The sequence below is a fragment of the Oryctolagus cuniculus genome, chromosome 21 (assembly GCF_964237555.1).
Source record: "Oryctolagus cuniculus chromosome 21, mOryCun1.1, whole genome shotgun sequence".
Classification (NCBI taxonomy): Eukaryota; Metazoa; Chordata; class Mammalia; order Lagomorpha; family Leporidae; genus Oryctolagus; species Oryctolagus cuniculus.
Window position 1 is genome coordinate 16,120,113 of NC_091452.1, and position 24,172 is coordinate 16,144,284.

A 24,172-nucleotide genomic window follows, 5' to 3' on the forward strand; every position below is an offset into this window, starting at 1 on the left:
AGGGCTGAGAGCAGTCCTAGGGTGTGGGATGCAGCAGCCTTGAGCATTTTGTGGGCATTTGTTGAGCATGTGACTTGAGAAGGAAGAGTAATGCAGCAGTTTAGATTCCACTTCCCTGCAAATTGTGGGGTTGGGGTGAAGTTGAGGGCAGGCAAGGTGAGGCCTCCTCTGTGTTATCTCTGGAATTTCCAGAGCACCAGCCTTCCCTCCCTCTGCCTGGCATCCCACATTCCAGCTTCCCCAAGCTTGACTCCCACCCTTCCCAAACAGCTTTCCAGAGAGGAGGGGTTAGCTCTCCAGCCGAGGATTTCATATTTGTTCTCTCAGAGACAGGGGCACCGAGTCTCTGGGCAGAACACTTTGAGACATGTGCCTTCGTGTTTGGGGGCTCCTCCCTCCTTCCTGCTCATCAGTCAGCCCAAGTGTAACTCCACACCCTGCTGTGGCTCTCCACCCTTGCAGATCAAGATGCTGTCAGATCGGAAACGGGAGCTGGAGCATCGTCTCAGTGCCACCTTAGAGGAGAATGACCTGCTGCAAGGAACCGTGGAGGAGCTGCAGGACCGGGTGCTGATCCTGGAGAGGCAGGGCCATGACAAAGACCTACAGGTACTGGGGCAGAGCAACTCTCCAGCAGGACTAGCCCAGATTAAAGGAGATTTAGCTGTTTCACCAAAAAGAAAAGGCTGATGGGCCAGAACTACCACGGGGGTTGATAGTGAGTGACCCTGCGGTCTCACGGTGGCCTGTTGTCATCCCCTCAGGTACTTACTAACTCAGCCATTCTGGCTGTGCTCAGACTGAATGCATCATCAGCCAGGTCATCCCTGCACTGTGTTCTGAGTCACTGCTCCTGGAGCAGTATCACCAAGTCCTTTCTGGGCTATTAACATGGCAGGAACACTGAACTCCAGGAGTGTCATTCCAGCACTTGTGACATCTGTTCATCTGCTAGGAGAGTTCCAGGGAACCTTTGGTTCTCTGTCCTCAGCTCCCAGCTCTCTCTGCTGCTACTTTCCTGGGCTGGTGGGTTTAGTTGATTGGCATGGAGCTGAAAGCAAGGTGCTGCCTGCTAAACACAGCAAGACTTAGATCCTGCTTCTGTCCGTGACCAACCCTGTATGAGCCTCGTTAGTCTCTTTTTTCTCTCCTGAAGGAGTTTGCCATATTTGTCCTTATTTTGGGGACTGCCTCAGCTGAATGTCCAGGTTCACATTTGACAAGAAACGTTCCCCAAAATAGAGATAACCCCTCTAAGCCCCCTAGAAATGGCTGTGGCATCTGTTACCCAGGCACTGGGCTGGGCTGGCCTGGCAGTTCTGGAGACAGACGCCAGGGATGCATTGCTCCCCTTTGGGCACTCTCTGCACATGCCAGAGTACCAGTACCCTCTGGGTGGAGGTGGTCACAGTCAGCCAGGTGCACCTGAGCACCATGCAGGTCCCTGCCCGAAGATGAAGCCACAGAAAGCCCCACTGAGCTCATGGGAGGGCTGTGAGATGAGGAAACAGCGAGGCTAAGACTACTTGTCACTGATACCATACCATTAGCTAAGGTGCCACCTAAGTGGTGCACCTGTTTAAGGAATAATTAGCAGCTTTTCTAATTTTGAGCACATAGTGGGACTTCAGTAAATGTTGACTAAAATATGGTGCTGGCTAAAGCCTCCCAGCAGTTTTCAAAATGGAAAGGAGTTTGCTTGTTGTATTGACAATAGCAGTGGACACTCACATGCTTCTCAATGGGGGACAGAGTGCTTCCACCCACATCATAAAGCAGAGGCTTAGAAAAAGTGAGTCCTTTATCCAAAGCCAGGTAGTAAGTCTTCAGTAGAATGAGACCACAGCCCTCCCACGCATTTGCCTGTTGCTCAGTGAAGATTCTGTGCATGTCCCTTGACCTTGAAAGTCAGTGTTGGAATAGCAGTTACTTCCTCCATCAAGCTCACTCCTGGACAGGAGAAGGAAAAGAAGTCCAGAAAATAGAGAAATGGCTCCTGCCTAAAAGAAGCTTTAGTCTAGCAGGAACTCAAAGATGGAAAGTCCATATTTCAGATCAGGAGTTGACCTGGGAATGAGGGGAGAGATCTGAGATGTGTGAACCATCATCAGGTAATCAGGAGCACAGTTGTCTGTGTCGGTAGCAATGAGAACTTCAGGTCCTGCTACATGCACGTCCTCACCATCACTGTCTGTCCTCTGTCTTCCAGTCAGACTCCTTCAGGAGTACAAGTTATCCCTCACCCAAGGCCCTGCAGCAAAGCAGGCAGTTCCCACCTTGCTCGGGAAAATCCGCACTTGCTGCCTGAATTCTTGTCTTTCCTGTTTGTAACTCTCTTCCTGCTGATCATGTGAAAGTCTCTTTAAGTGGCCACTAATTACCAGTGTCCTCCATGAAGCCCCTTCTGTTGCTGTAAGTGACCTGAACTGACACAAAAGTTAAACCTCAGCCTGCTGAGGTGGCAGCTGCATGGTCCTAACTCTGACCTGTAAAGCATAGAGCTAGTGGCCTTGGAATGTGTTTAATCCCATGATCTGAAACCCTCAGACAAGTCTGAGAAAGCTGAGCAGGCAGAAAGTCTGCCCCCACTGGAGAAACCCCTTTTCATGTTTCACCAAGTAATTGGAGTCCTGCTGTCAAAATCAGATTTCTGGACCTCTGATCATATCCAACTTGGATTTTTTTTTTTCAAACGTGAGATAGGAATAAAAATTGCTTATTGAGCACACAGTATATATCAAACATTTTGCTAAACTCTTAATACCCGGTAAAAGAAATTGGTTTTTACCCTCGAAGGACCACTTAACTGTCCTGTTTCATATGTAGTTGGGCACCTTTCAGGTGTGTGCAGAACCCAACCCCACTCACTGTGGGCAGCCTAGAAAGCAAGTGGGCTGGAGTCTAGAACTTGCCATGATGCTGATCATTATAGGCGAATCACTTAACGTCCCTCTGACCCAGCGATGAGAGTGCCCACCTGTGCTCACAAGAGTGCTGTGAGCTGAAACTCACTGTGCTGTACAAACACAAAACATTTGTCGTCATCCTGTTCATTATACTTTGTGCCATCTGTGTCACATGAAAGATACATTTCTTATTTTTGAAAGTTCTTAGATTTAATAGACTAATCCCAGGCCTGTTTTAGTTTTTCTGCGTGTGTCTGTCCAGCTGATGAATCCATTACTAACCAGAGTGTGCAGATCTCTCCTGGTCTTTTGTTCTTCTGCTGTTACAATCTATTAAGCACCTTTGAGTGTGAATGAGTAATTGAACTAATTTTGTCCAGTGCATAAGAACATGTACTTGTCTGTGCTGAGCTTCCCCTGCTGAGATGTATGTGAAGTTGTCTAGAAAATAATTGTAAAGCATTTTGCCAATTTAATATGCCATTTGTAATTGTGCCAGATGACTCCTAGGAATGTCTTTTTTGTTTTTCATAACCCTGATTTTTTTTTTCTTTCTGGGTTTCCTCAAAACTGGGGCTGGAGGAGTTCCCACTGGACTGGCAGGCAGTGCTGATCCACAGGAAGCACACAGAGTAGGCTTGCCAGTTACTTGCTCATTCTCTGAGCAGCCAGCTTCCAGACTCTTTCTAGTTAGGGCTCATCTAGACACTGATGCCATTAGCCAGCCATTTCCTGGCTGTGACAAGTGAAGGGGAGACTCCCAGGGCACCTGAAGGATTGGCTAAAGGCTCTGCAAGACAGCTTGCTCTGCATGAGAACTGAATCCCTGAGCTGCTGCCAGCCACCCTACAGAGACCATCTCTGCAGGAGCTCCAGGCCAGGTTTGGAAAAGACCAGTGCAGTGTCAACTCTTTCTAGTAGAACAGAGGTAACTCCAGAAATGCTACTTATGAAAGGATGAATTAGTTAAATCCCAGGAAGTTCTCCCCTACCCCCCACCCCCAAAATCTTTTAAGTGAAGAGTATAGCCTACCAATATGAAGAAGTAGGAAAGATGGCTTCTGTGCAGGTGTAGCATGTGGCCTTGTGCCTGGCAGCTGACACACTGATGATGGTTCTGCAGTTAGGGTTCACTCTGTTAAAAGTAAATTGGTGGGGGCTGGCGCTGTGGCACAACAGCTTAAAGCCCCAGCCTGCAGCACCAGCATCCTGTTTGGACACTAGTTGGAGTCCTGGCTACTCTACTTCTGATCCAGTTCCCTGCTAATGTAATCATCAGCTGTTTTCAGTCTCCAGAAAGGACCAAAATGGATCAAGCAGTTTAATGTTGAAGATGAAAGATTTAGGTTAGACAGGGGGAAAAAATGTGTGCATTTCTATGAGAGAACTGAGGAACTGGCACTGTAGTAGGTTAAGCCACCACCTGCAGTGCTGGCATCTCATATGGGCCCCTGTATAGTTCCAGCTGTTCCACTTCTGATCAAGCTCCCTGCTAATGTGCCTGGGAAAGCAGCAGAAAATGGCCCAAGTGCTTGGGCCCCTGCACCCACATGGGAGACCCAGGTGAAGCTCCTGGCTTCAGCCTGGCCCAGCTAGCCATTGTGGCCATCTAGGAAGTGAACTAGAAAATTAGAAGATCTGTCTCTCCCTGTCTCTGCTGCTTTCCTGGGCATATTAGCAGGGAACTGGATTGGAAGTGGAGCAGCTGAGACTAGAACTGGCACCCGTATGAGATGCTGGCATTTCTGGCTGCAGCTTTACCCACTGCGCCACAGCACCAGCCCCCTTCAGAGACCTTTTAAGACAGTCTTACATCTCTTCTGTCTGGGTTGAGGATGGTGTGTGGGAAGAAGAAAGGAATGGAAGGCACCCTGGACTAGAAGTCATGAGTCCACTTGTGCTTCATGGTGGTGTTGGGAAAGTCATTGTTCACCAGTGGCTCAGCCACCTCTTGTGGGAAGTGAGGGTGATGGCCTCTCCCAGCCTCAGCCTTCTCTGTGAACAGTTAGCATGATACAGAAAGTGGGGGGAAACTGCTTTTTCCATGTTACTCCAAATCCTACCTTCAGCTCCTGTCCAAGCACTCCTGTTATTTCTAATCTTTTTCATGAAAATATAATGTACATATAGTGAAGTGTAGAGACCTTATGTGGGCAGTCCAAAGAATTTTCATAAATATATACAACTGCATAACTGTCACCCAGAACCAGATGTGAGACATTATCAGCACCCCACAAGCAAGCCCTGGCGCTTCCTCAAGGGCAAACGGGTGCTCTAACTTTTGTCTCTTGTGTCTCAATGAAGTTCAGGAACTTTTTGTAAATAGAATTATATATGATACACTTCTTTTGTCAGGTTTTTGTGCAATCATTGTGTCTGTGAGATTCATCCCTGTTGTAGCAGTAGTAACAGTATATTTTTTTCATTGAGAGGTAATATTCCAACATGGGAATACACTACAATAAATTTCAAGAAATTATTCATTTGAGAGACAGCAAGCTCCCATCCACTAGTTTATTCCCCAAGTGTGCACAATAGCCAGAGCTGGGCCAGGCCGTCTCCCATGTGCATGGCAGGAAGCCAACCACTTGAGCCATCACTACAGCCTCCCAGGAAACTGGAAATGTGAATAGAGCAGGGACTTGAACCCAGGCACTCCAATATGGGATGCTGGTGTCAGACAACTGACATCTGTTTTTTTTTTTTTAAGATTTATTTATTTATTTGAAAGGCAGCGTTACAAATAGGCAGAGGCATAGAGAGAGGTCTTCCATCTGCCAGTTCCCAAATGGCTACAATGGCCGGAACTGGGCCGATTCAAAGCCAGGAACCAGGCAGGAGCTTCTTTTGGGTCTCCCACGCAGGTGCAGGGGCCTACGCACTCAGGCCATCTTCTACTGTTTTCCCAGGCCCTTAGCAGGGAGCTGGATCAGAAGTGGAGCAGTGGGAATTCAAACCAGCACCCATGTGGGATGGTGGCACTGCAGGCCAGGGCTTTAACCCTCTGTGCCGCAGCGCCAGGCCCCGACCTGGCGCTAACACCAACCCTTCAGGTTTCATTCTTGTTGGATCTATACCTAAAAGTAGAATTGCCAGATCATAGGACAGGTATATCTTAAACTGTAGAAACTGCCAGGGCCAGCATTGTGGAATAGTGGGTTAAATCACTGCCTGCGATGCCAGCATCCCATGTGGTGCCAGTTCTGGTACCAACTGCTCACTTTCAGTCCAGCTCCTTGCTAATGCACCTGGGAAAGCAGTGAAAGTGGCCCAAGTGTTTGGGCCCTGTTACCCACATTTGAGACCTGGTTGAAGCTGCTGGCTTTTGGCTTCAGCCTGGCCCAGCACTGGCCGTTGGAGCCAACTGGGGAGTTAACCAATAGAGAGATGATCTCACTTTCATAACTCTGACTTTCAAAATAAATAAATAAATAAATCTTTGTAAAAAATGCCACGCAGTTTTCAAACATGTTTATATGTTTTCCACTCCCACCAGCAATGAGACTTCTGGTTCCCTATCTTCATTAACACTTGATGTCACTGTGATTTTTTTTAATTATTTATGTTTGCCATTTTGTGAAAGTGTAATGGTGTCATATTTTGTGTGCCTGTGTGTAAGGAACTAGTTTAAGTTTGTCTGATGAAGATTTTTCAACAAAATAAATGACAGAGCAGTATCATGAAGTCTCACGTGCACGACTGCCCGCTTGTCCCTGGCTGGGTCTGCCCCATCTTCGTAACACTCATTGCCTCTTCACTTGTGTTATTTTCAAAGTAAATGTCAGAATTGTAGTAAATTCACCTGTAAATAAAAAGTACCCCTAAACAATAAGAACTTTAAAAAATATGGGGGCCGGCACCGCGGCTCACTAGGCTAATCCTCCGCCTTGCGGCACCGGCACACAGGGTTCTAGTCCTGGTCGGGGTGCCGGATTCTGTCCCGGTTGCCCCTCTTCCAGGCCAGCTCTCTGCTGTGTCCAGGGAGTGCAGTGGAGGATGGCCCAAGTCCTTGGGCCCTGCACCCCATGGGAGACCAGGAGAAGTACCTGGCTCCTGCCATTGGATCAGCGCGGTGTGCCGGCCGCGGCGGCCATTGGAGGGTGAACCAACGGCAAAGGAAGACCTTTCTCTCTGTCTCTCTCTCTCACTGTCCACTCTGCCTGTCCAAAAAAAAAAGGGGGGGGGCCAAAATTGTGGTACAGTTAGGCTACTGCTTGTGGCATCTGCATCCCATATTAGAGGGCTGGTTTGAGTCTCAGTTACTCCACTCCTAAGCCAGCTTTGTCTAAATGCCTCTGAGAAGGCAGCAGTTAACAGCTCAAGTATTTGAGCCTTTGTCACCCATGTGTGAGAGACCTGGATAGGATAACCTTGCTCCTGGCTTTGGCCTGGCCCAGACCTGGCTGTTGCAGGAGTGAACCAGTGGATGTAAGCCCTGTCTTTGTATCTCCCTCTCTCTGTTGGTGGACCTTTCAAAATGAATCTTTTAAAGTAATAATATGAACACAGTACTATTTAAAGTACTTTAAAATGTAGCAGAATTTCCTTAATACTATCAAATAACCAGTGAGTGTTTAAATTTTCAGGTATCTTTAAATGTCATATTTTTTCACTTTTTTTGTTTGAATCAAGATTTAATTTAAATAAGCCTACATATTGCAGATAGTTGATATATCACTTAAGTATTTTTTAATCTCTAGATTCTTCCTTTATCTTTTCTTGAAATTTATTTGTTAAAGAAATGGAGTTGTTTGTCCTGTAGAAAATCCCAGATCTGGCTTTTGCTGACTGTATCCCCTAATGCCCGACAACTTCCTCTCGCCTCTGTATTCTTCCATAAACTGATGGTTGAATCTGGAAGCACAGTCAGGTTCAGGGACAGTTCTCTGTTTTGTTTTTCTTTTTGGCAAGCCTCGCTACCATTTACTCTCTCTTTGAAAGCTGCACCAAAGCCAACTCGAGCTCCAGGAAGTACGGCTCTCCTACCGACAGCTGCAGGTGAAGGTGGAAGAACTCACTGAGGAGAGGAGTCTGCAGAGCTCTGCCGCCACCAGCGCGTCCCTGCTGTCGGAGATTGAGCAGAGCATGGAGGCCGAGGAGCTGGAGCAGGAAAGAGAGCAGGTGCTGACGTTTGGTCCCTCCGGCGTGCAAGGTGGCCTGCGGGTTCTTGGAGCACATGGTCCTCCCTAGCACCCCGCTGCCAGCCTGGCAAGAACCCTTCAGACCTGCTGGCTTGAGCATCATGAAGCAGATCCTGACTGAAATGTGTCTCTGGCCCTCCGTTCTGCTCCCACCTTGGCACTGGCAGAGTTGCCAGAGGACAGAATGTCTAGGCAGAGTCACATCCCACCAAGTCTTGCCCAGTTTGTCTTAGGAAGAGATTGTTGGCTAATGATCAAGGTCATACTTCTTATATCGTTCTAATATTCCCAATCCATGCTGTCTGTCCAGCTGGCTGCTTTTCATACTACCCATAGCCAGTCACTCATCTAATCATGTCCTGACTCCAAGCAAAGTGACTGGACGCTAGAAAGAAGTGCTTTACTTGACAGAGAAAAAAGGACTAGGGGCCGGCGCTGGTGGGTTTAAGCCTCAGCCTGTGGTACCAGCATCCCATATGGGTGCCGGTTCGAGACCCGGCTACTACTATTCCGATCCAGCTCTCTGCTATGGCCTGGGAAAGCAGTGGAAGATGGCCCAGCTCTTTGGGCCCCTGCACCCACGTGGGAGACCTGGAGAAGGCTCCTGGCTCCTGGCTTAAGATTGGCCCAGCTCTGGCCATTGAAGTCATCTGGGGAGTGAACCAGCAGAATGGAAGACCCCTCTCTCTCTCTCGCTCTCTCATTCTGTGGTTCTGCCTCTCTCTGTAACTCTGTCTTTCAAATAAATAAAATAAACCTTAAAAAAAAAAAAAGACTAGTGAATAGGTGAAACAAGAACTGGGAGTGAGTAGATGTTCTGGGCCCAGAATAGCTATCATCACCACTTAGGGCAGTCGATCTATAAGTAGATAAGTAATACCTTTGTCCTAGAACTGCTGTCTTGGGGCTCAGTATTCTGGGCTCAGATACTAGCATAAGGTGGCCAGGTGGCAGTGTTCTCTGGAGTCCGTAACCAAGAGTACCTCTTTGTGTCACAGCTGAGACTGCAGCTCTGGGAAGCCTACTGCCAGGTTCGCTATCTCTGCTCACACCTCCGAGGAAATGACAGCGCGGATTCAGCCGTCTCCACGGACTCTTCAATGGACGAGTCTTCAGAAACCTCATCCGCCAAGGATGTGCCAGCCGGCAGCTTGCGCACTGCCCTCAACGAGCTCAAGAGGCTGATACAGAGCATTGTGGATGGCATGGAGCCCACGGTAAGAAGCCAGCTTTAAACAGGGTCTGGCTGTGGGAGGTTGAAACCCAGTGCAGAAGGTGGGCTCAACGCTGAATCTGAAACCTTTTTAACATATCTGCAAGAATTACCTCCAAGCCCTCTTCATTTGTTTGAGAGCACTGACCACTGTTACTAGGCCGGGGACTGAGTGAGTGCCAGGGAACGGAAGGCTCCAAAATTACCTGCTTTTTGACACCAGGGTGCAGATGGAGTCTTTCCCTCCATATAGTTCGTGTCCAGACAATGGTGACTGGGCTTTCCTTGGAAAGTTTGAATTTAGAAATCTGTATCCAGGTAAAACTGCAAGTAGCCCTTTGGTTCTGGTGGTGGGATTGAAGAACACAAGTGAGCACGGCACGGGAAGTTGAGAGGTTCAGCGTCAAGGGCCTTGCTCCTGTGCAGGAGAGGGATGTTCTCCTGGGTTTCCTGTGCAGACTGGAGCATCCTCCCAACTACGGCACTTCTCTCCCAGACTGACTCTCCACTCCTGCCCTCAGCTCTTGGGCTGCTCTGTATCCTCAAGGGACACACCCTCCGAAGGGACAGATGTGTTTTTCTCCCTGTATTGGATGCAGTAGGATGAAGAGGGGTGTTGTTTTCCTGATACTGCAGTGGAATGGGTCATGGTAGAAGATGTGTTTTTCATAAACTTGGCTTCTTTTTCCTGAAGCTCAAAATGAAACTGAATGTCTGCCATGGTTGGCAGATTGAAATGGAGAAGAGAATCTCTCTCTAACCCTTCTTTCTTCCCCCCTTGTCTTTGCCCTTTCTTTTTCTCCCTCCCCTCTCTGATCTTCCCTGCTTTGTCCCTCCTCTGTGTCTCCACTGTCTTCCCCATCACCCCCTACCTCCCCATTCCCCTCCCTGTCACACGTATACCCCTACCACTGTGGGCGACTCTCTCTGGCTGTCAGAGCTCCCGGAGAATTGATGATGACTCCTTAGAAGAACAGATAAGGCAGACCAGTGAGGACTCGAGAGCCCTAAGGGAACTCATGGAGGGAGAGAGGGGTAAACTGAGGCAAAGCCTAGAAGAGCTGCAGCGACTCCACAGCCAGGTGAGCGTCTCATCTTCAGTCCAGCATGGGGAATGTGCACGCATTCCCTTGCTCTCTGGGGACCGTTGAGTTCTTTTGCACTTGTACGTGAGAAGCAGCCCTCTGCCATCTGATCCTGAGGGGCCTGTGACCTGAAGCTGAGGTGAGCTGGGGTCTTCAGCAGGAGAAGAAACCAGTCCTCTAGTAGCCCAAGTGAAAGGGGCTGGGCTAAGAAGCTGACCCTCCAGGGATGCGCTGCCTCCCACAGAGCCAAGTTAGTGTGACTGGTGGATGCTGACAGTTTAAAGTGCAGTGGCTCCCAGGTCACTTGGATATTTTTTTCCCAGCAGCTTCTGGGCAGAGACATTGGCAAACCAAGGAACAATGAATTTTACAGACCCGTTCCCTCTTCACAGGTGCCGTTCCTCTGTCAGCGTGTTTTTCAGTGTTAGAAGAACTTCTGCTGCCCTCACTGTTCCTTTCCTGTTTGATCATGAGTTCGTGTCTCTCTCTCTCTCTCTTTTTTTTTTTTTTTTTTTTTTACGGGCAGAGTTAGACAGAAAGGTCTTCCTCCCGTTGGTTCACCCCCAAAAAGCCACTATGGCCGGCACGCTGCGCCAATCCGAAGCCAGGGGCCAGGTGCTTCCTCCTGGTCTCCCATGCAGGTGCAGGGCCCAAGCACTTGGGCCATCCTCCACTGCCCTCCAGGGCCACAGCAGAGAGCTGACCTGGAAGAGGGGCAACCAGGACAGAATCAGCACCTCAACCGGGACTAGAACCCGGGGTACCAGCACCGTAGGCAGAGGATTAGCCTAGTGAGCCGCGGTTCTGGCTGAGTTTATGTCTCTTGAGAACTCTGGAGGACACCTGTATTCTGATCTGAAAATTTGTATAAGGTTTTAGGAGCAGCCCCCCCATCCACTGGTTCACTACTCAAATGCCCACAGTAACTGGGGGGCGGTCCGAGCCTTAACCAGGTTGCAGGAACTCCATCCAGGTCTCCCGTGTCAGCAGCATGGATCCAAGTCCTGGAGCCATTGCCTGCTGGATCAGAGGCAGAGTTAGCCAGGACGTGAACTGGGCACTGTTGCAGGATGCAGGCCTTCCAAGTGGCAGTTTAACACTGTGCCAAGTGCCAGCTTCTCGAGTAGCATTTTACAGCTCCCAGCCTTCCCCTCTCCTTTCCTCGTCCAAAGCTGCTCATCCCTTCCTGCTACAGGAAATTCCTGTGAAGTGGAATTGAAACCTGACTTCCACTTTCCATTTAAACTGAAGTTTCCATGAAACTGAAAATTCACCCAAGGGCATTATTTCATTCAGAAACATGAGCAGAGTGTAGGCTGCTGGGAACCTGGCTCGGAACTATCTAGGAAACTGTCTCCACCAGGGAGGTTTCCTCAGAACTTCCGCTGACGACAGGTTTAGGCCAGTTCCCGTAACTTCCCTTTCAAGTAGTTCACCCAGCAGATGGCTGCACTCAACATCCCACATGGAGTGTGGGTCAGGCTCTCCTGTAGGCTTCCTGTCCCAGGTACACAAAGCAGAAAGCTCTCAACCGCACTGCACACACCAGCTGTCTGTTAGAGTTGGGAGTTGGCGCTGGGATGGCGCAGACTGAGTTCCAGGGGGACGGCAGATACTGGAGCCAACACCGCAGGCACGGTCGTGTGTGCCTCACACAAGGATCACGCTGCATCTGAGCACCTGCCCTGTACCTGCCGTAACACTCAGCTCTGAGAACCTGAGAGCAGTGGGCAGGGACCCTGTGCATTCCTGGATCTCAAGGGCAGTGAGGGCAATTCAGAACTGTCTCTAGACCCTTTTAGGAGGGGGGTCCAGGAGGGTGGGTGGGGCCAAATGGCCAGCCAGAAGCTCCTAGTCCAGAGTCAGCCCTCATCTGGAGGGAATCAGGAGATGTACAACAGAAGAGCAGGTGAAGCGCTAGAAACAGGACTTCGTGTTGCTTCTTCGATGCTGTTTGATCCTGAGAACTCGCACCTTACTTGGGAAAGTGGGTTTAGAGGCGGGTGTAACCTAAGGCCAGGTCCTGCCTCCAGGGAGAAGGGGGAAGGTGCCATTTGGATATTTGTAACATTTGCAGGCCATGCAAAATTTCAACAGAAAAATTAGCCTGCTATGGATTTACTGAATTCAGAGTCCTGCCTGCAATTGCCTTGGCAGTAGCAGACCAAATGATTTCTTGGGCCTTCTTTGGCTGCGGGGCTGAGCCTCTGACTCCTGGTAGGGAGCAGAGCTCACAACCATATGCTGGCCACTGACTGCACTGGAGCCCTTGATGGAATTTATCTCTTAATCTTTTTTCAAAAATTTTTGGTACGGAGCAGTTATTATTTTAAAAAAAATTTATTTATTTGAGAGTTACACAGAGAGAGGAGAGAGAGAGAGAGAGAGGTCCTCCATCCGATGGTTCACTCCCCAGTTGGCCGCAATGGCTGGAGCTGCGCTGATCCGAAGCCAGGAGCCAGGAGCTTCTTCCGGGTCTCCCACTGGGTGCAGGGGCCCAAGGACTTGGGCCATCCCACTGTTTTCCCAGGCCATAATAGAGAGCTGGATGGGAAGTGGAGCAGCCAGGTCTTGAACCGGCGCCCATATGGGATGCCGGTGCTTCAGGCCAGGGTGTTAACCCACTGCGCCACAGCACCAGCCCCCGGAGCAGTTATTTTTATTTCTGCTTTTTATGAAATGTATGGCTAAAAGAGGGTAGGCCCCTGTCACTCTTTAAAAAAAGATTTACTTATTTGAAACACAGAGTTGGAGAGAGAGAGAGAGAGAGAGAGAGAGAGAGAGATCTGCTGATTCACTCCCCAGATGGCCACAACAGCCAGGGCTGGGCCAGGCCAAAGCCACGAGCCAGGAGCTTCATCTGGGTCTCTCTTATGGGTGCAGGGGCCCAAGCACTTGGGTCCTCTTCCACTGCCTTCCTAGGCGCATTAACAAGGAGCTAGATTGGAAGTGGAGCAGCCAGGACTTGAACCAGTGCCCATATGGGATGTCGATACTGCAGGCAGCAGCTTAACCCACTATGCCACAATGCCACTTCTAAGGCAGATGGCTGGTGGACTTTATCTTGACCAACTTTTCCATGCCCAGGGAAATAGTTTCAGAGATTTATCTGAACCATATTAAATGTTGGCTTTTCCTGCCTTGCATGTAGTTTTACCCATCCCTTGCACAGCTGGCAGAGCATCTTGCTGACCCACGGCCATGTCAGGGTTCATGTGGTCTCTGGAGGTCTGGCACTCTGCCAGGTGGTTTCTGGGTCTTGGGTTCCAGCCTGCTAGGCTGCTGGGCCTGCTGATACGGATGGTGGCTGGGCTCTCACCAGCACTTGACTGCCTCAGGCTAGGTACATGTGCGTTCTGTAGCCTCTGAGGGTTCCAGCCTGCTCACTCTGCTTTGGCCAGCAGGAGAGATGCTGCCTGGGGCTGTTTTCAGTTCAGAATATCAGGGCCTGGTGGCCCTTACCAGACCCCTAAGAGTATGGAATCTGTCAGCCATGATGGCAACAAACTGTTCTGTCCCTGTGAACTCCCATCTGAGTGGTGGCTACCCTGAGGGCTGGCGGCCCTGCTCTCTTCATCTAGGGAGCTTGATCTTCAGCCTTAGTCCTAGAGCCCTGACTCTAATTCTGCCTGAAGATGATTAGACCTACGACGTAAAGTCCAGGAAGGGGCCGACGTGGTGGCACAGCAAGTTAAGCCAATACCTGTAACCCCAGCATCCTATGTTGGAGTGTAGGTTCAAGTCCCAGCTGCTCCGCTTCCAGCCCAGCTTCTTGCTGGTGCACCTGGAAAGGCAGCAGGTGATGGCTCAGGTGCTTGGGCCTGCTGCCACCCGTGTGGGAGACCAGGATGGGGTTTCTGACGCCTTCAGCCTGGCCCTGCCCTGGCTATTGCAGCCAGTCTCTCCTCCCCAACTCCACCCACCCCTGTGGTCTACTTCTCAAATAAATAACTCTTTAAAAAGAAAAAGCTGTTGAGGAGTGTGCTGAGAGGTGACATCTGTGGGAGGGAGGCAGACCTTTATGGAGCGATCCTACCTTGGGAGAATGTCCAGATGTCTGCAGTGCTTAACAGGAGGGTGGGGTCAGGCATGCTGACTCACACCTGATCCTGCCGACTGAGCAGGGACTCCCTCCCTTCCATTATTCAACAAATATTTATTGAAAGCTCTATGAGGCAGGGTTTCTGGTTGCAAACAACAGGAATTTGCTCTGCTTAACTTGAGCAGAAAGAGAATGTACTGAATTACATCTGACAGCTTAGAGAATCAACAGGGAGGCGGGAGAACTCAGCTCCAAAACAGGAAAGAGACGTGGGAAAGGGACAAGCCATCTTCTGCCCTGGTGACTAAGCCCCCTGCCCGCAGTTTTACTGGACTCCCTCACAAGCTGCAGTCCCGGTGGGGGCTGGGCTGCCTGGCAAATCTAGTTCGAATGCCCAGTCTGCCGGTGAAAGGGAGAGGTCTGTCCCCCTTGGGCTTCCTCAGCAAGGAGTCATGCCCTGTCTTCTAGCAAGACTCACGAAACCCAGGATGTCCCCAGGAGTGGCAGTGGCCCATTGCACAGGTGTTCTGCAGTGGGATGCACAGAAAGGTGGGACATGCCTCCTGCCACCACAGATTGTGGAGCTCACGCAGTTACTGTAGTGTGGAGTGGCTGTCGTGGTCGCTGATGGAGCTGCTAGGTGGGACACCTCACCACCAGGGGCTGCCTCTGTGTTGGTCATGAGGTCTGAATAAGTTGTGGTACCACTGACAGAGCCATGGGCCACAGAAGAGGTTAACAGATTAGAAGTAAAAGGTGGTAGCATCATTAAGATGTCTAACTTCCATGTAGCTTTGACCTTAGAAACTCAGTGAGGAAGGATGAGAGCGAGCCAGACCATGCCAAGTGCTGCCAAGGTCCACCCAGGGCCCTGTGGATGGCAGCATTCCATGCTGAGTAGAAGATGGCTGGAAACAAAACTTGAGTAAAAATGTGGTTCAGACTTCTGATGAACTCCTCTTCTTTCATCCACCATCTAGGAGTGCCTTAGGATGGAGGAGGTGGTATGCAGTGCTGAGTACAAGGGGATCTGGGCCCAGGCCTGCAGGGCCAGAGAGAACTTCCCTGGCCCCCTTGGCACTGGCTTTGGGCCTAGCACATGGCATCTTGTCTTCAGGCAGTGGGCCTTCCCTGGGAGCAGGACAGCAGTGGGCTGCAGCCAGCCCGCACCCCACACAACCACCTCTGCCTTGGGGCTGGTGCTGTGGCAAAGCAAGGAAGGCTGACGCCTGAAGTGCCGGCATCCCATATGGGCGCCAGTTCAAGTCCCAGCTGCTCTACTTCCAGTCCAGCTCTCTGCTATGGCCTGGGAAAGCAGTAGAGGATGGCCCAAGTCCTTGGGCCCCTGCACTTGCATGGGAGACCTGGAGGAAGCTCCTGGCTCCTGGCTTCAGATCGGTGCAGCTCTGGCTGTTGTGGCCAATTGGGGAGTGAACCAACAAATGGAAGACCTCTCTGCCTGCCTGCCTGCCTGCCCCTTCTTCTCTCTGGGTGTAACTGTGACTTTGAAGTAAATAAATCTTAAAAAAAAAAAAAAAAAACCCTCTGCCTGCCCTGGGATCCTTTGTTCCTTCCCTCCTGGAGGTGAACCACCCCAGGCCAGCAGCAGTGATGGCATTACATTCGTTCTTGGTCTCCTGTCAGGTGACACTGCTGAGTGTGGAGATGACTGCGCTGAAAGAGGAGAGAGACCAACTCAGAGTGACATCTGAGGACAAGGAGCCAAAGGAGCAGCTTCAGAAGGCCATCAGGGACCGGGACGAGGCCATTGCAAAGTGAGTGGGGACAGCCCATTTCGTTTTGTTTTAAGAAGTTATTCTTTTTTTTTTTTTTTTTTTTTTTGACAGGCAGAATTAGACAGATACAGAGAGAAAGGTCTTTAAGAAGTTATTCTTTAAAATTAAATCATACAGAAGAACTCTTCACCCCCAATCCCAATCTCTATCCTCCCCAGATAGACACTTCTGTTGAAAGGTGGGTGTGTCTTCATGTGTGGGTGTGTGTAACACACTTGTGGGTTGGGTGTGTCTTCATACATGGGTGTGTGTAACACTTGTGGGTTGGGTGTGTCTTCATACATGGGTGTGTGTAACACTTGTGGGTTGGGTGTGTCTTCATACGTGTGTGTGACATACTTGTGGGTTGGGTGTGTCTTCATACGTGTGTGTAACATACTTGTGGGTTGGGTGTGTCTTCACACAGTTGTAGGGTTTTCAGACATCAGCAAGACAACTCTGCATGTCTTGCTTTTTTGTCCACCATCTCCTAGAGAGTTTTCCAATTAATTATAACAAGCCTGTCTTTTTTAATGTTTACTTTTTTTTTAGTTGTGGGCATTTGCAAGTATGTACAAAAGAGGGGTCCGTGTGATGTTTCTGTCTATCCATCTCTCAGTTCCAACACTAAATAACATACAGCCAGTGTATTTCATCTGCCTCCTCCACCTCTCTACTGGATTATGTTGTAACAAATCACAAGACGTCCATACACACTTCAGAATCTATCTCTCCCAGAAAAAGACATTGGAAAAACACAGCTGTAAGTCAGTGATCCCATTTGAAAAGAAGCAGTATTTTCTTGATACCACTTGGTGTCCAGTCTGAGTTCAGATGTTCACAGTTGTCTCTCACGTGTCTGTAATTGTTGGGAATCATCATAGAATGTTGAGAGGAGGGTGGTTAGCCTAGTGGTTAAGGTTGCCTGTGCAGGAGAGAACACACAAGTCGCCGGTGCAGTCCCACTGCCTTCAGAAATGGGGTCCGCAGCTCTGCCCCTGGCGGGAGAGGAGGCTGCCCAACCTAAGTGTGACCCTGCTGTCTGACGGGAGGCTCTGGAGGGAGGATCCTCTTCCCCTGGAAACACTTGTTTTCCTTGAAGGACAGAGGGAGAGACAGAGCGTGCCACAATGGCCAGGGCTGGGCCAGGCCGAACCAGGAGCCTGGAAGCCTTTTCTCCCACGTGGGTGGCAGGAGCCCCTGAACCTGGGCCATCCCTGCCCCTGCAGAGCCCACGTTAGCTGGAGGCCTGACCGGAAATGGGGTGGCCCTGGGGCCAGGCACTGCGATTTGGGATACAGACCTGTGCTTGACCACTCGGATGTCTGCCCCTTAAGTGATGGTTTACTCTCCTCGTCGGGGAAAGACCCTCACAGAGCGCAGAAAATAAATCTGGGAGTACAGTCTGCCTTAGAGAAACAAAAAGCAGTCGCTGGTGGTTTCCTTTAAGGAGTTCTTCTAGCCCTTGGGTATATTCCTTTTTTTAAATGTGATTAATACATCGTCAGTGACTTCCGCAGCTCTGCTTGCTGGGTCTGGGGTTGCTCCTGCCCTGCCCCTGGGGACTGTCCCCGCCCCCACGGCGTTAGTCAGCACCTTCCCCGGACTCCTGGCTGCTCGTGGCGCCACCTGCTGGCAGATACCTGGAAACAGGAGACTGCGCCGCTTGGGGGCGCCCGGGCCAGGCGTCTATGGCAACTGGAGCCACGCGAGGACTTCCGCTGTTTGCCGTGGGCCAATGGCAGCGCTTGTGGCAAAGTCAGCCTGCAGCAGCTGAGCCACCAGCGCCCATTGGACACGCTCGGGTCCTATCGGAGCAGCTGCAGTGGGTGGGGCCGACGCGCGGGCCGAGCTGTCTGGAGCTGCCTCTCTAGGGAGGGTGAGCTGGGCGCAGTTCTGGGGCCTGGCCTGGAGTCAGAGCAGGGGCCGAAAGTGCTCGGTGCTGGACGTGGGGTTGGCGCGAGCGCTTTTGTGAATGGGACCCTCCTGCTTCTCACCGCGCCTAGGTTAGTGCAGGCGGTGTCCCCAGGCAGAGCCCGTCTGCTGCCCTTGGGCGGTGCTGTGACCTCTGGCCCTGCTTGGTGAGGACACTTGGATGCCGGCAAGGGCAGCTGGGCCACAAGAGCCGCCTCTGCAGGGGCTGCTGGCCACGCCCTCCACTGCGGCTTTTTTTTTTTTAAGGTTCTGTAGGAGTTTCAGATATCCCATGGAGTGCAGGGGCCCAAGAACCTGGACCATCATCCACTGCTTTTCCCAGGCACATTAGCAGGAAGCAGGATTGGAAGTAGAGCCGCCAGGTCTCAAACCCACGCCAGTATGGGGTGTCAGCCTCAAAGGCAGTGGCTTAACCTGCTACACCACAACGTCAGCCCCTTCTTTGGCATCTAATAGCTATAATTTAGGAATGTCGAGGATGATAGTAACACCGAAACATGCTAAGCATGCAAATGCAAAATGCACAAGTGTGAGTGGGGAATTGCTCATCAACGGTCACCCAGAGATAATCAGCTAGAGTTTTGTGTGCCTTTCAACACACAAAGGTTTTTCTTTTCTGTATTTTAATTTTTGTAATTTATTTATGTATTTTGAGAGGCAGAGACAAAATGACAGAGCTCTCATCTGCTGGCTCCTTCCCCAAATGCCCGCAGCTGCAGGGGCTGGGCCATGCCAAAGCCAGGAGCCAGGAACTCAGTCTACTCCCATGGGTGGCAGGGACTGGAGCTGCCACCTGCTCCCTCCCAGGGGTGCATCAGCAGGAATCAGGAGTCGGGAGTGGAACCGGGACCCAGCCCCAGCCACTAGGAATGTGGACATCCGACCAGCGGCCTTGCCCTTAGGTCAGAGGCAGTCTTTACTTTGGAGAACTAGCCTCATCCTGGACCTGTGTTCTGGTTCTTTCCCCCGCTGAGCGCATCGTGCATTCAGTGAATATTCCCCACGGTGGCTTCATCACCTGCTTGCCAGCTGCCAGCTGCCAGCTCCCGGGGACTGGGCCCCGCCAGCCCGTGACCACACCGCCGCAGGCTGCCTGTGCACACGGCAGCACCCCAGGAAGGTTCCTGTGCTGCTCAGGCGAGTTCCTCCCCGTCCCAGGGGGCCGGGGCGTGGAGGCTTTGTGAGCGGCCTGCATCTCCTGTGGGTCCCGGCCCCCGTTCAGGCGGCCTGCGCTTGTAAGCCTTTAGAAGCTGTCTCTTGAGTGGTGAGTCGGAGATGGCGCATGGCGGCTTCACCAGAGTGGGTTAGCTTGTTGAAGAATAGCCGGGATGAGCCTTGGCTCAGTTACGTCCGTCTGAGGTCAGAGCCTGCTTCCTCCTGTGGACTCCGGAGGCCCCGAGTGCCTCTGGCACAGGGAGTCCAGGCTCGCTCTGGTGTGTCTGTGCGCAGGAAGAACGCCGTGGAGCTGGAACTCGCCAAGTGCAAGATGGACATGATGTCTCTGAACAGCCAGCTGCTGGACGCCATCCAGCAGAAGCTGAGCCTCTCTCAGCAGCTGGAGGCCTGGCAGGTACAGCGGGCGTGGGGCGAGTCTGGGAGAGTTGGGCGCCGCTGGAGGGTTTGTGACCGGCGGAAGCGTGGCCTCAGGGCCCCTGCAGCGGCCTTCCTCTGGGCTGGACTGAAATCAGAGAAGCAGCCGGTAGGGTGGAGGGCGGGAAACCCGCGGGATGGATGAAAGTCCACAGCTTGGTGCAGCTCAGGGGCCAGCGTCCTTGCTGCTGAGAGCACGCGGCGGGCCCTGCCCTGGCCCTGGCGAGAGGCGCTGCCGTGGCCGCCTGTGTGTTGGGGTTGAGGTGGTACGGTTTTAGAATGGAGCATCCTCACGACTCTCCCCTGAGAAGCGCTAACCAACAGGAAAGGCCGCCCGCGGCTGCGGGAGGTGCGCTGAGCAGGGCCCCCCCAGCCCGGCTCCCCGGCTCCTGCCCCCGCGGCCGGCCCTACCCGCTGACCGCCCTTCTCTCTCTTCTCTCCCGGCTGCAGTTTGCTTCCTCAGGGCTTTTTACTATCTGGCTCCTTTGGTTTCTGATCTAGTGGCCTTTCTCAGTTCCCGTATCAACAGCTTTAGTTGTACACCCCTCCTGCCTTCGAGGTGAGACGGAGTCCTACGTCCCCCCACCCCGCTGCCATTGCTGTTCTGCCCCCACCGCCTCCCTCTGTGGCCCGCCGTGTTCTGTGTGCCGGAGCCCGGCGTCATCTCTGTGCAGTGTCCTCTGCCATCAAGCCCTGGCACACCTGCCGACACTCTCATGTCCGGTGAGCTTCGCCACAGCGCGTGGCCCGGCGCTGCCCCGTCTCTGACAGGCTGACTGGTTTCTCAGCGTCTCCTTCTTGCAAGTGGATGCTTTGACCCCAGGGGCAGTGGCAGGCATGGGGGGAGTCAGGAGCAGCACGTGCGTGCGTCAGGCGATGCATTTCACGAGAGTCCCTTGACAGACTGATTGCTCAGTGTAAAAATGCAGTTTTGTGCAAGGTGCTAGGAAAAAGCATTCACAGCTTTGAAAAGACTTTTCTGAAAAACCTTTATTAACACTTACTTTTTTATTTATATATTTATTTGAAGGAGTTAGAGAGAGGGACAGATAGTCTTCCATCCGCTGGTTCACTCCCCAGATAGCCTCGACAGCTGGGGCTGGGCCAGGCAGAAGCCAGGAGCTTCTTCTGGGTCCCCGACATGGGAGCAGGGGTCTAAGGACCTGGACCCCCTTCTGCTGCTTCCCAGGCGCAGTAGGGAGCTGGGTTGAAAGTGGAGCGGCCAGGACATGAGCTAGTGCCCGCGTGGGATGCCAGTGCTGCCCCCTCGCCACAGCGCCGGCCCCTCTGCTGTGGTAGTTCAGCGTTGCCTTTGACTGCGCGTGTCCCGAGAGTGCGAAGTCCCAAAGTCGGGGCCGCACACCGGCAGAGGCTGCAGTGTCGGGTCTGAGAGCTGTGTGGGATGCAGGGAAGGAGGAAGTGCTGAGGATACAGGAGGCTGAGGAGGGGATGGGGCAGCGGCAAGAAAGGGCTCCGCCGCCTCGGGTCTCAACACTGAAACCTGCAGACATGGGTGACACCCGTGGGTGAGAGCCTGGGTCAGACTGGGGGTGTGGCGGACACGCTGCCTCAGTCCAGGGTTAGCCCAGAGGGTTCCAGGGCGAAGGGACTGAGCAGCTGCTCCTGTCTCGGGCAGAGGTTCCCACGTGGAGTCTCAGAACCAGAGGCCCCCAGCCGGGCCAGAGCTGCCATGTCCAAGCCCCCTGGCCTGGAAGCTGCTGTTCGGGGTGGGGGCGTTCCTAGGCACCTCAAGCACATTGGAGGGGAAAGCCCCCAGCCAGTGAGGAAGCTAAAGGAGGTGGGCCCTGCCTTGGTGCCAGACCACCCGACGACGCTGATGCTGGCCCTGCTGCAGGGGAGCCGCGCCACAGGTGGGGAGGGCAGCACCAGGGAGCCTGTCTCCTTGCCACAGGGCCTCTGCGGTCCAGCTAGACTAGTGGGAAGGGCTGGAGGTCACAGGAGGAGCCCCTGAGGCCAGGCCGCTGGGCTGGGGAGCGAAGGTCACTTGGGCACCTGTGGTGGTGGCAACCCAGGCAGGGCCACAGATGGCCCCAGAGGACACGGAGGCAGGCACAGAGGGCTGGTCCCAGGAGGCCGAGTGCCAGGGTGGGGACTGTACCATTACCTGGGCTTCGGGAGACCCCTATCTGAGCAGGCAGCCGAGAGGACGTGGGGGCAGGTGGGAGATGGCATTGGCAAGGAGAAGCCAGCCCAAGCCCTGAGGAGACGAGGTGTCGTGTGGACTGTGTGTGTCCTGGTGTCGCGCCCACATGCCCTGCTCTGTCGGCCAGGCAAGCCTCATCGTGGCCACTCACTCATCACTCCTCATCCTCATCTCATGTCCTTGAGATCCGCCACCTCCCTGCCTGTCCCAAGGCCACGTCAGGGCTCTGCTCAGCCCCGCGCTCTCCCCTCTCTGCAGGATGACATGCACAGGGTCATTGACCGGCAGCTGATGGACACGCACCTGAAGGAACGGGGCCGGCCTGCTGACGCCTTCTGCAGGGGCCACAGCACAGGTCGGGGGGACGACCCCGGCTCCATGGAAGGCAAACGGCTCTTCTCATTCTTCAGGAAAATCTAAGTTGAGAAGAGCTGGGCCCCTGAGGATGGACAGACTGGACGTGGCTGAGCAGGCGGCACAGCCAAGGGCCTCCTCTGTGTCCTGGGGCTCAGCTCATCTGTGCTGCGGTCTGATCAGTCCGGGAGAGCCTGCACTCTTTGGTCGAGGATGGAGACCAAGAGCAGGGGCCCTGCCATGGCCTCGGAAGGCTGCTCTCGACCCACGGACGGGCAGGAGCCCTGTCCTCACCTCCCGGCCAAGCCCAAGCCTGGGCTCCCCCAGATCCTGTTACTGAGTAGGGCTCAGACCACCTCCCAAAGCAGCTCCTTAGACAGGGCTGTGCTGCTCGGACCGGTGAATCGCGGCCCACGCCGCAGGCACCGCTGCCACCTGTCTTAGGTGGCAGGGAGCAGAACAGAGGGATGCCCTTCCCGGCATGCCTCAGGAGGTCTGCACCTCGAAGGCCTCAGCCTCCATTCCTGCCCAGGCCCTGACCCAGGGAGTCCAGTGGGGGAGGCGGCCCCTCACCCACGTGCATGCACCTCTGCAGGCAGGAGGCCACGCCTGAGGCCTCAGAGCCTAAGAGCTGGGGATACCTGGGCTCCGCTGAGGCCTTCCCGAGCCGCGGGGAGAAGGGCCCTGGCCACTGGCTCCCCTCCCCAGCTGCCTGCAGTGCAGCCTCACCCCGGTGCAGGGCCGGGCCAGCAGTGTGTGCCACAGGTCCTTGTTGGGCCAGGGCCAGGAGGGTCTTGGCCTCCCCACTGTAGCCTCCTACCCCTTCACGCCACTTCCTGGCGCAGCCGAGCAAGCCCAGGCCACAGGATGGTCCCAGAGGGATCTGTGGTCCGCCGCCCCACACCTCGAGGGCAGCGTTGGCACCACTGCTGGGTACCTCCTGACACTGCCCACCAGGCCTGGAGGGACCAGGCCTGTACCCTGCTGCTTCTGCTCCTCGCGCGGCAGCCACTCCACCTTCTCTGCACGGGCCCAGCTGCTCACCACTGAGTCGGTCTCCCTCCCTCCCGGGGAAAGCACAGCAGGGAAGAGCGGAAAGAATGTACCTATAGATATGTACATACCACAGTGCTGGGATTTTGTATGTAGCAACCGTGTAAATACATGTATGGATTTTATAATATACATATATAAATCTATAAAGGCATATTTTTAGATAAACAGCGCACCACTGCTTCTTTTGAAAATAGTCTGAATAAGAATAAAAAGAATTTCTACAGAGCTTCCTGCCTCAGTCACTGGATGTGGGAAGGGTTGTCTGGGCTCCAGCAGCTGTCAGAGCCCCCCCCCGGCTGCTATGGAGGCGGCAGTCACGGTCCCTGCCCCTTGGAGGCCACCCCCTCATGGAGTCTGCCAGGGTGGGTCACTGCACCCTCTCATCTGGCTCGGCCTCCGTGTCCAGCCTGGCCCTGGGCTCCTGGCCAGAGCTGCACTGCACTGAGGCAGCCCTCCCGCCCAGCACCACTTCCCAGGCCAGAGCAGGGCCCTAGAGCGTGGCAGAAACTTCCAGCCGGAAGCATTACTCGAGGCGAAGGCTTCTGCCGCACCCTCCGGCCTGTGGAGAATCAGCACAGGCCTTCCCCTGGCACCTGCCCGCGTGTGCTCCAGCCAGTGCCAGTGCGTCAGAATGAGGGGACACAGCCTCGACCACGTGTTCACGGAGAAAACGGACTTGGCTTCTGCACGTGGTCCAGGGCCTCCAGAGGCACCTGCGCCAAACTCAGGCCCAGAACAAGAGCTGGACACAATGGGCGGGAAGGAGCCAGGCCCGCCCAGGGCACAAGTGGAGGGAGAGCAAACAGACCCTGCAAGAAAATTTGGCAGCTTGAACCTTTATTTTTAGTATTTTTTTTAAAAAGCATAATTAGAAACTTTCAATACAGAAATAATCCTAGCAAACCATTTAA

General features: G+C 53.0%; 1 protein-coding gene and 1 long non-coding RNA gene across 6 annotated transcripts in view; one reads left to right on the forward strand and one right to left on the reverse strand.

Moving 5' to 3' along the window:
• BICDL1 (BICD family like cargo adaptor 1) overlaps window positions 1-23,486 on the forward strand; it is a 115,465-nt gene extending 91,979 nt beyond the window's left edge. For 2 of the 5 annotated variants that reach the window (XM_070065998.1, XM_008272310.4), the window contains 7 exons: window positions 463-609; window positions 7,848-8,027; window positions 9,046-9,264; window positions 10,199-10,342; window positions 16,032-16,162; window positions 19,547-19,667; window positions 22,110-23,486. In XM_070065998.1, the coding sequence (XP_069922099.1) occupies window positions 463-609; window positions 7,848-8,027; window positions 9,046-9,264; window positions 10,199-10,342; window positions 16,032-16,162; window positions 19,547-19,667; window positions 22,110-22,271 (1,104 nt within the window). In that variant the 3' untranslated portion in view covers window positions 22,272-23,486. Of the gene's footprint in view, window positions 1-462; window positions 610-7,847; window positions 8,028-9,045; window positions 9,265-10,198; window positions 10,343-16,031; window positions 16,163-19,546; window positions 19,668-20,137; window positions 20,247-22,109 lie in introns of those variants that run through there. The other 3 variants (XM_051826604.2, XM_070065997.1, XM_002719796.5) reach the window with 3 other exon arrangements.
• Window positions 16,429-17,844, reverse strand: LOC103351760 (uncharacterized). The gene is made up of 2 exons (XR_001795412.3): window positions 17,466-17,844; window positions 16,429-17,087 (listed from the first exon to the last, which is right to left on the reverse strand). It is a non-coding gene; the product is annotated as an uncharacterized lncRNA (long non-coding RNA).
• Window positions 23,487-24,172: the final 686 nt, after the last annotated feature.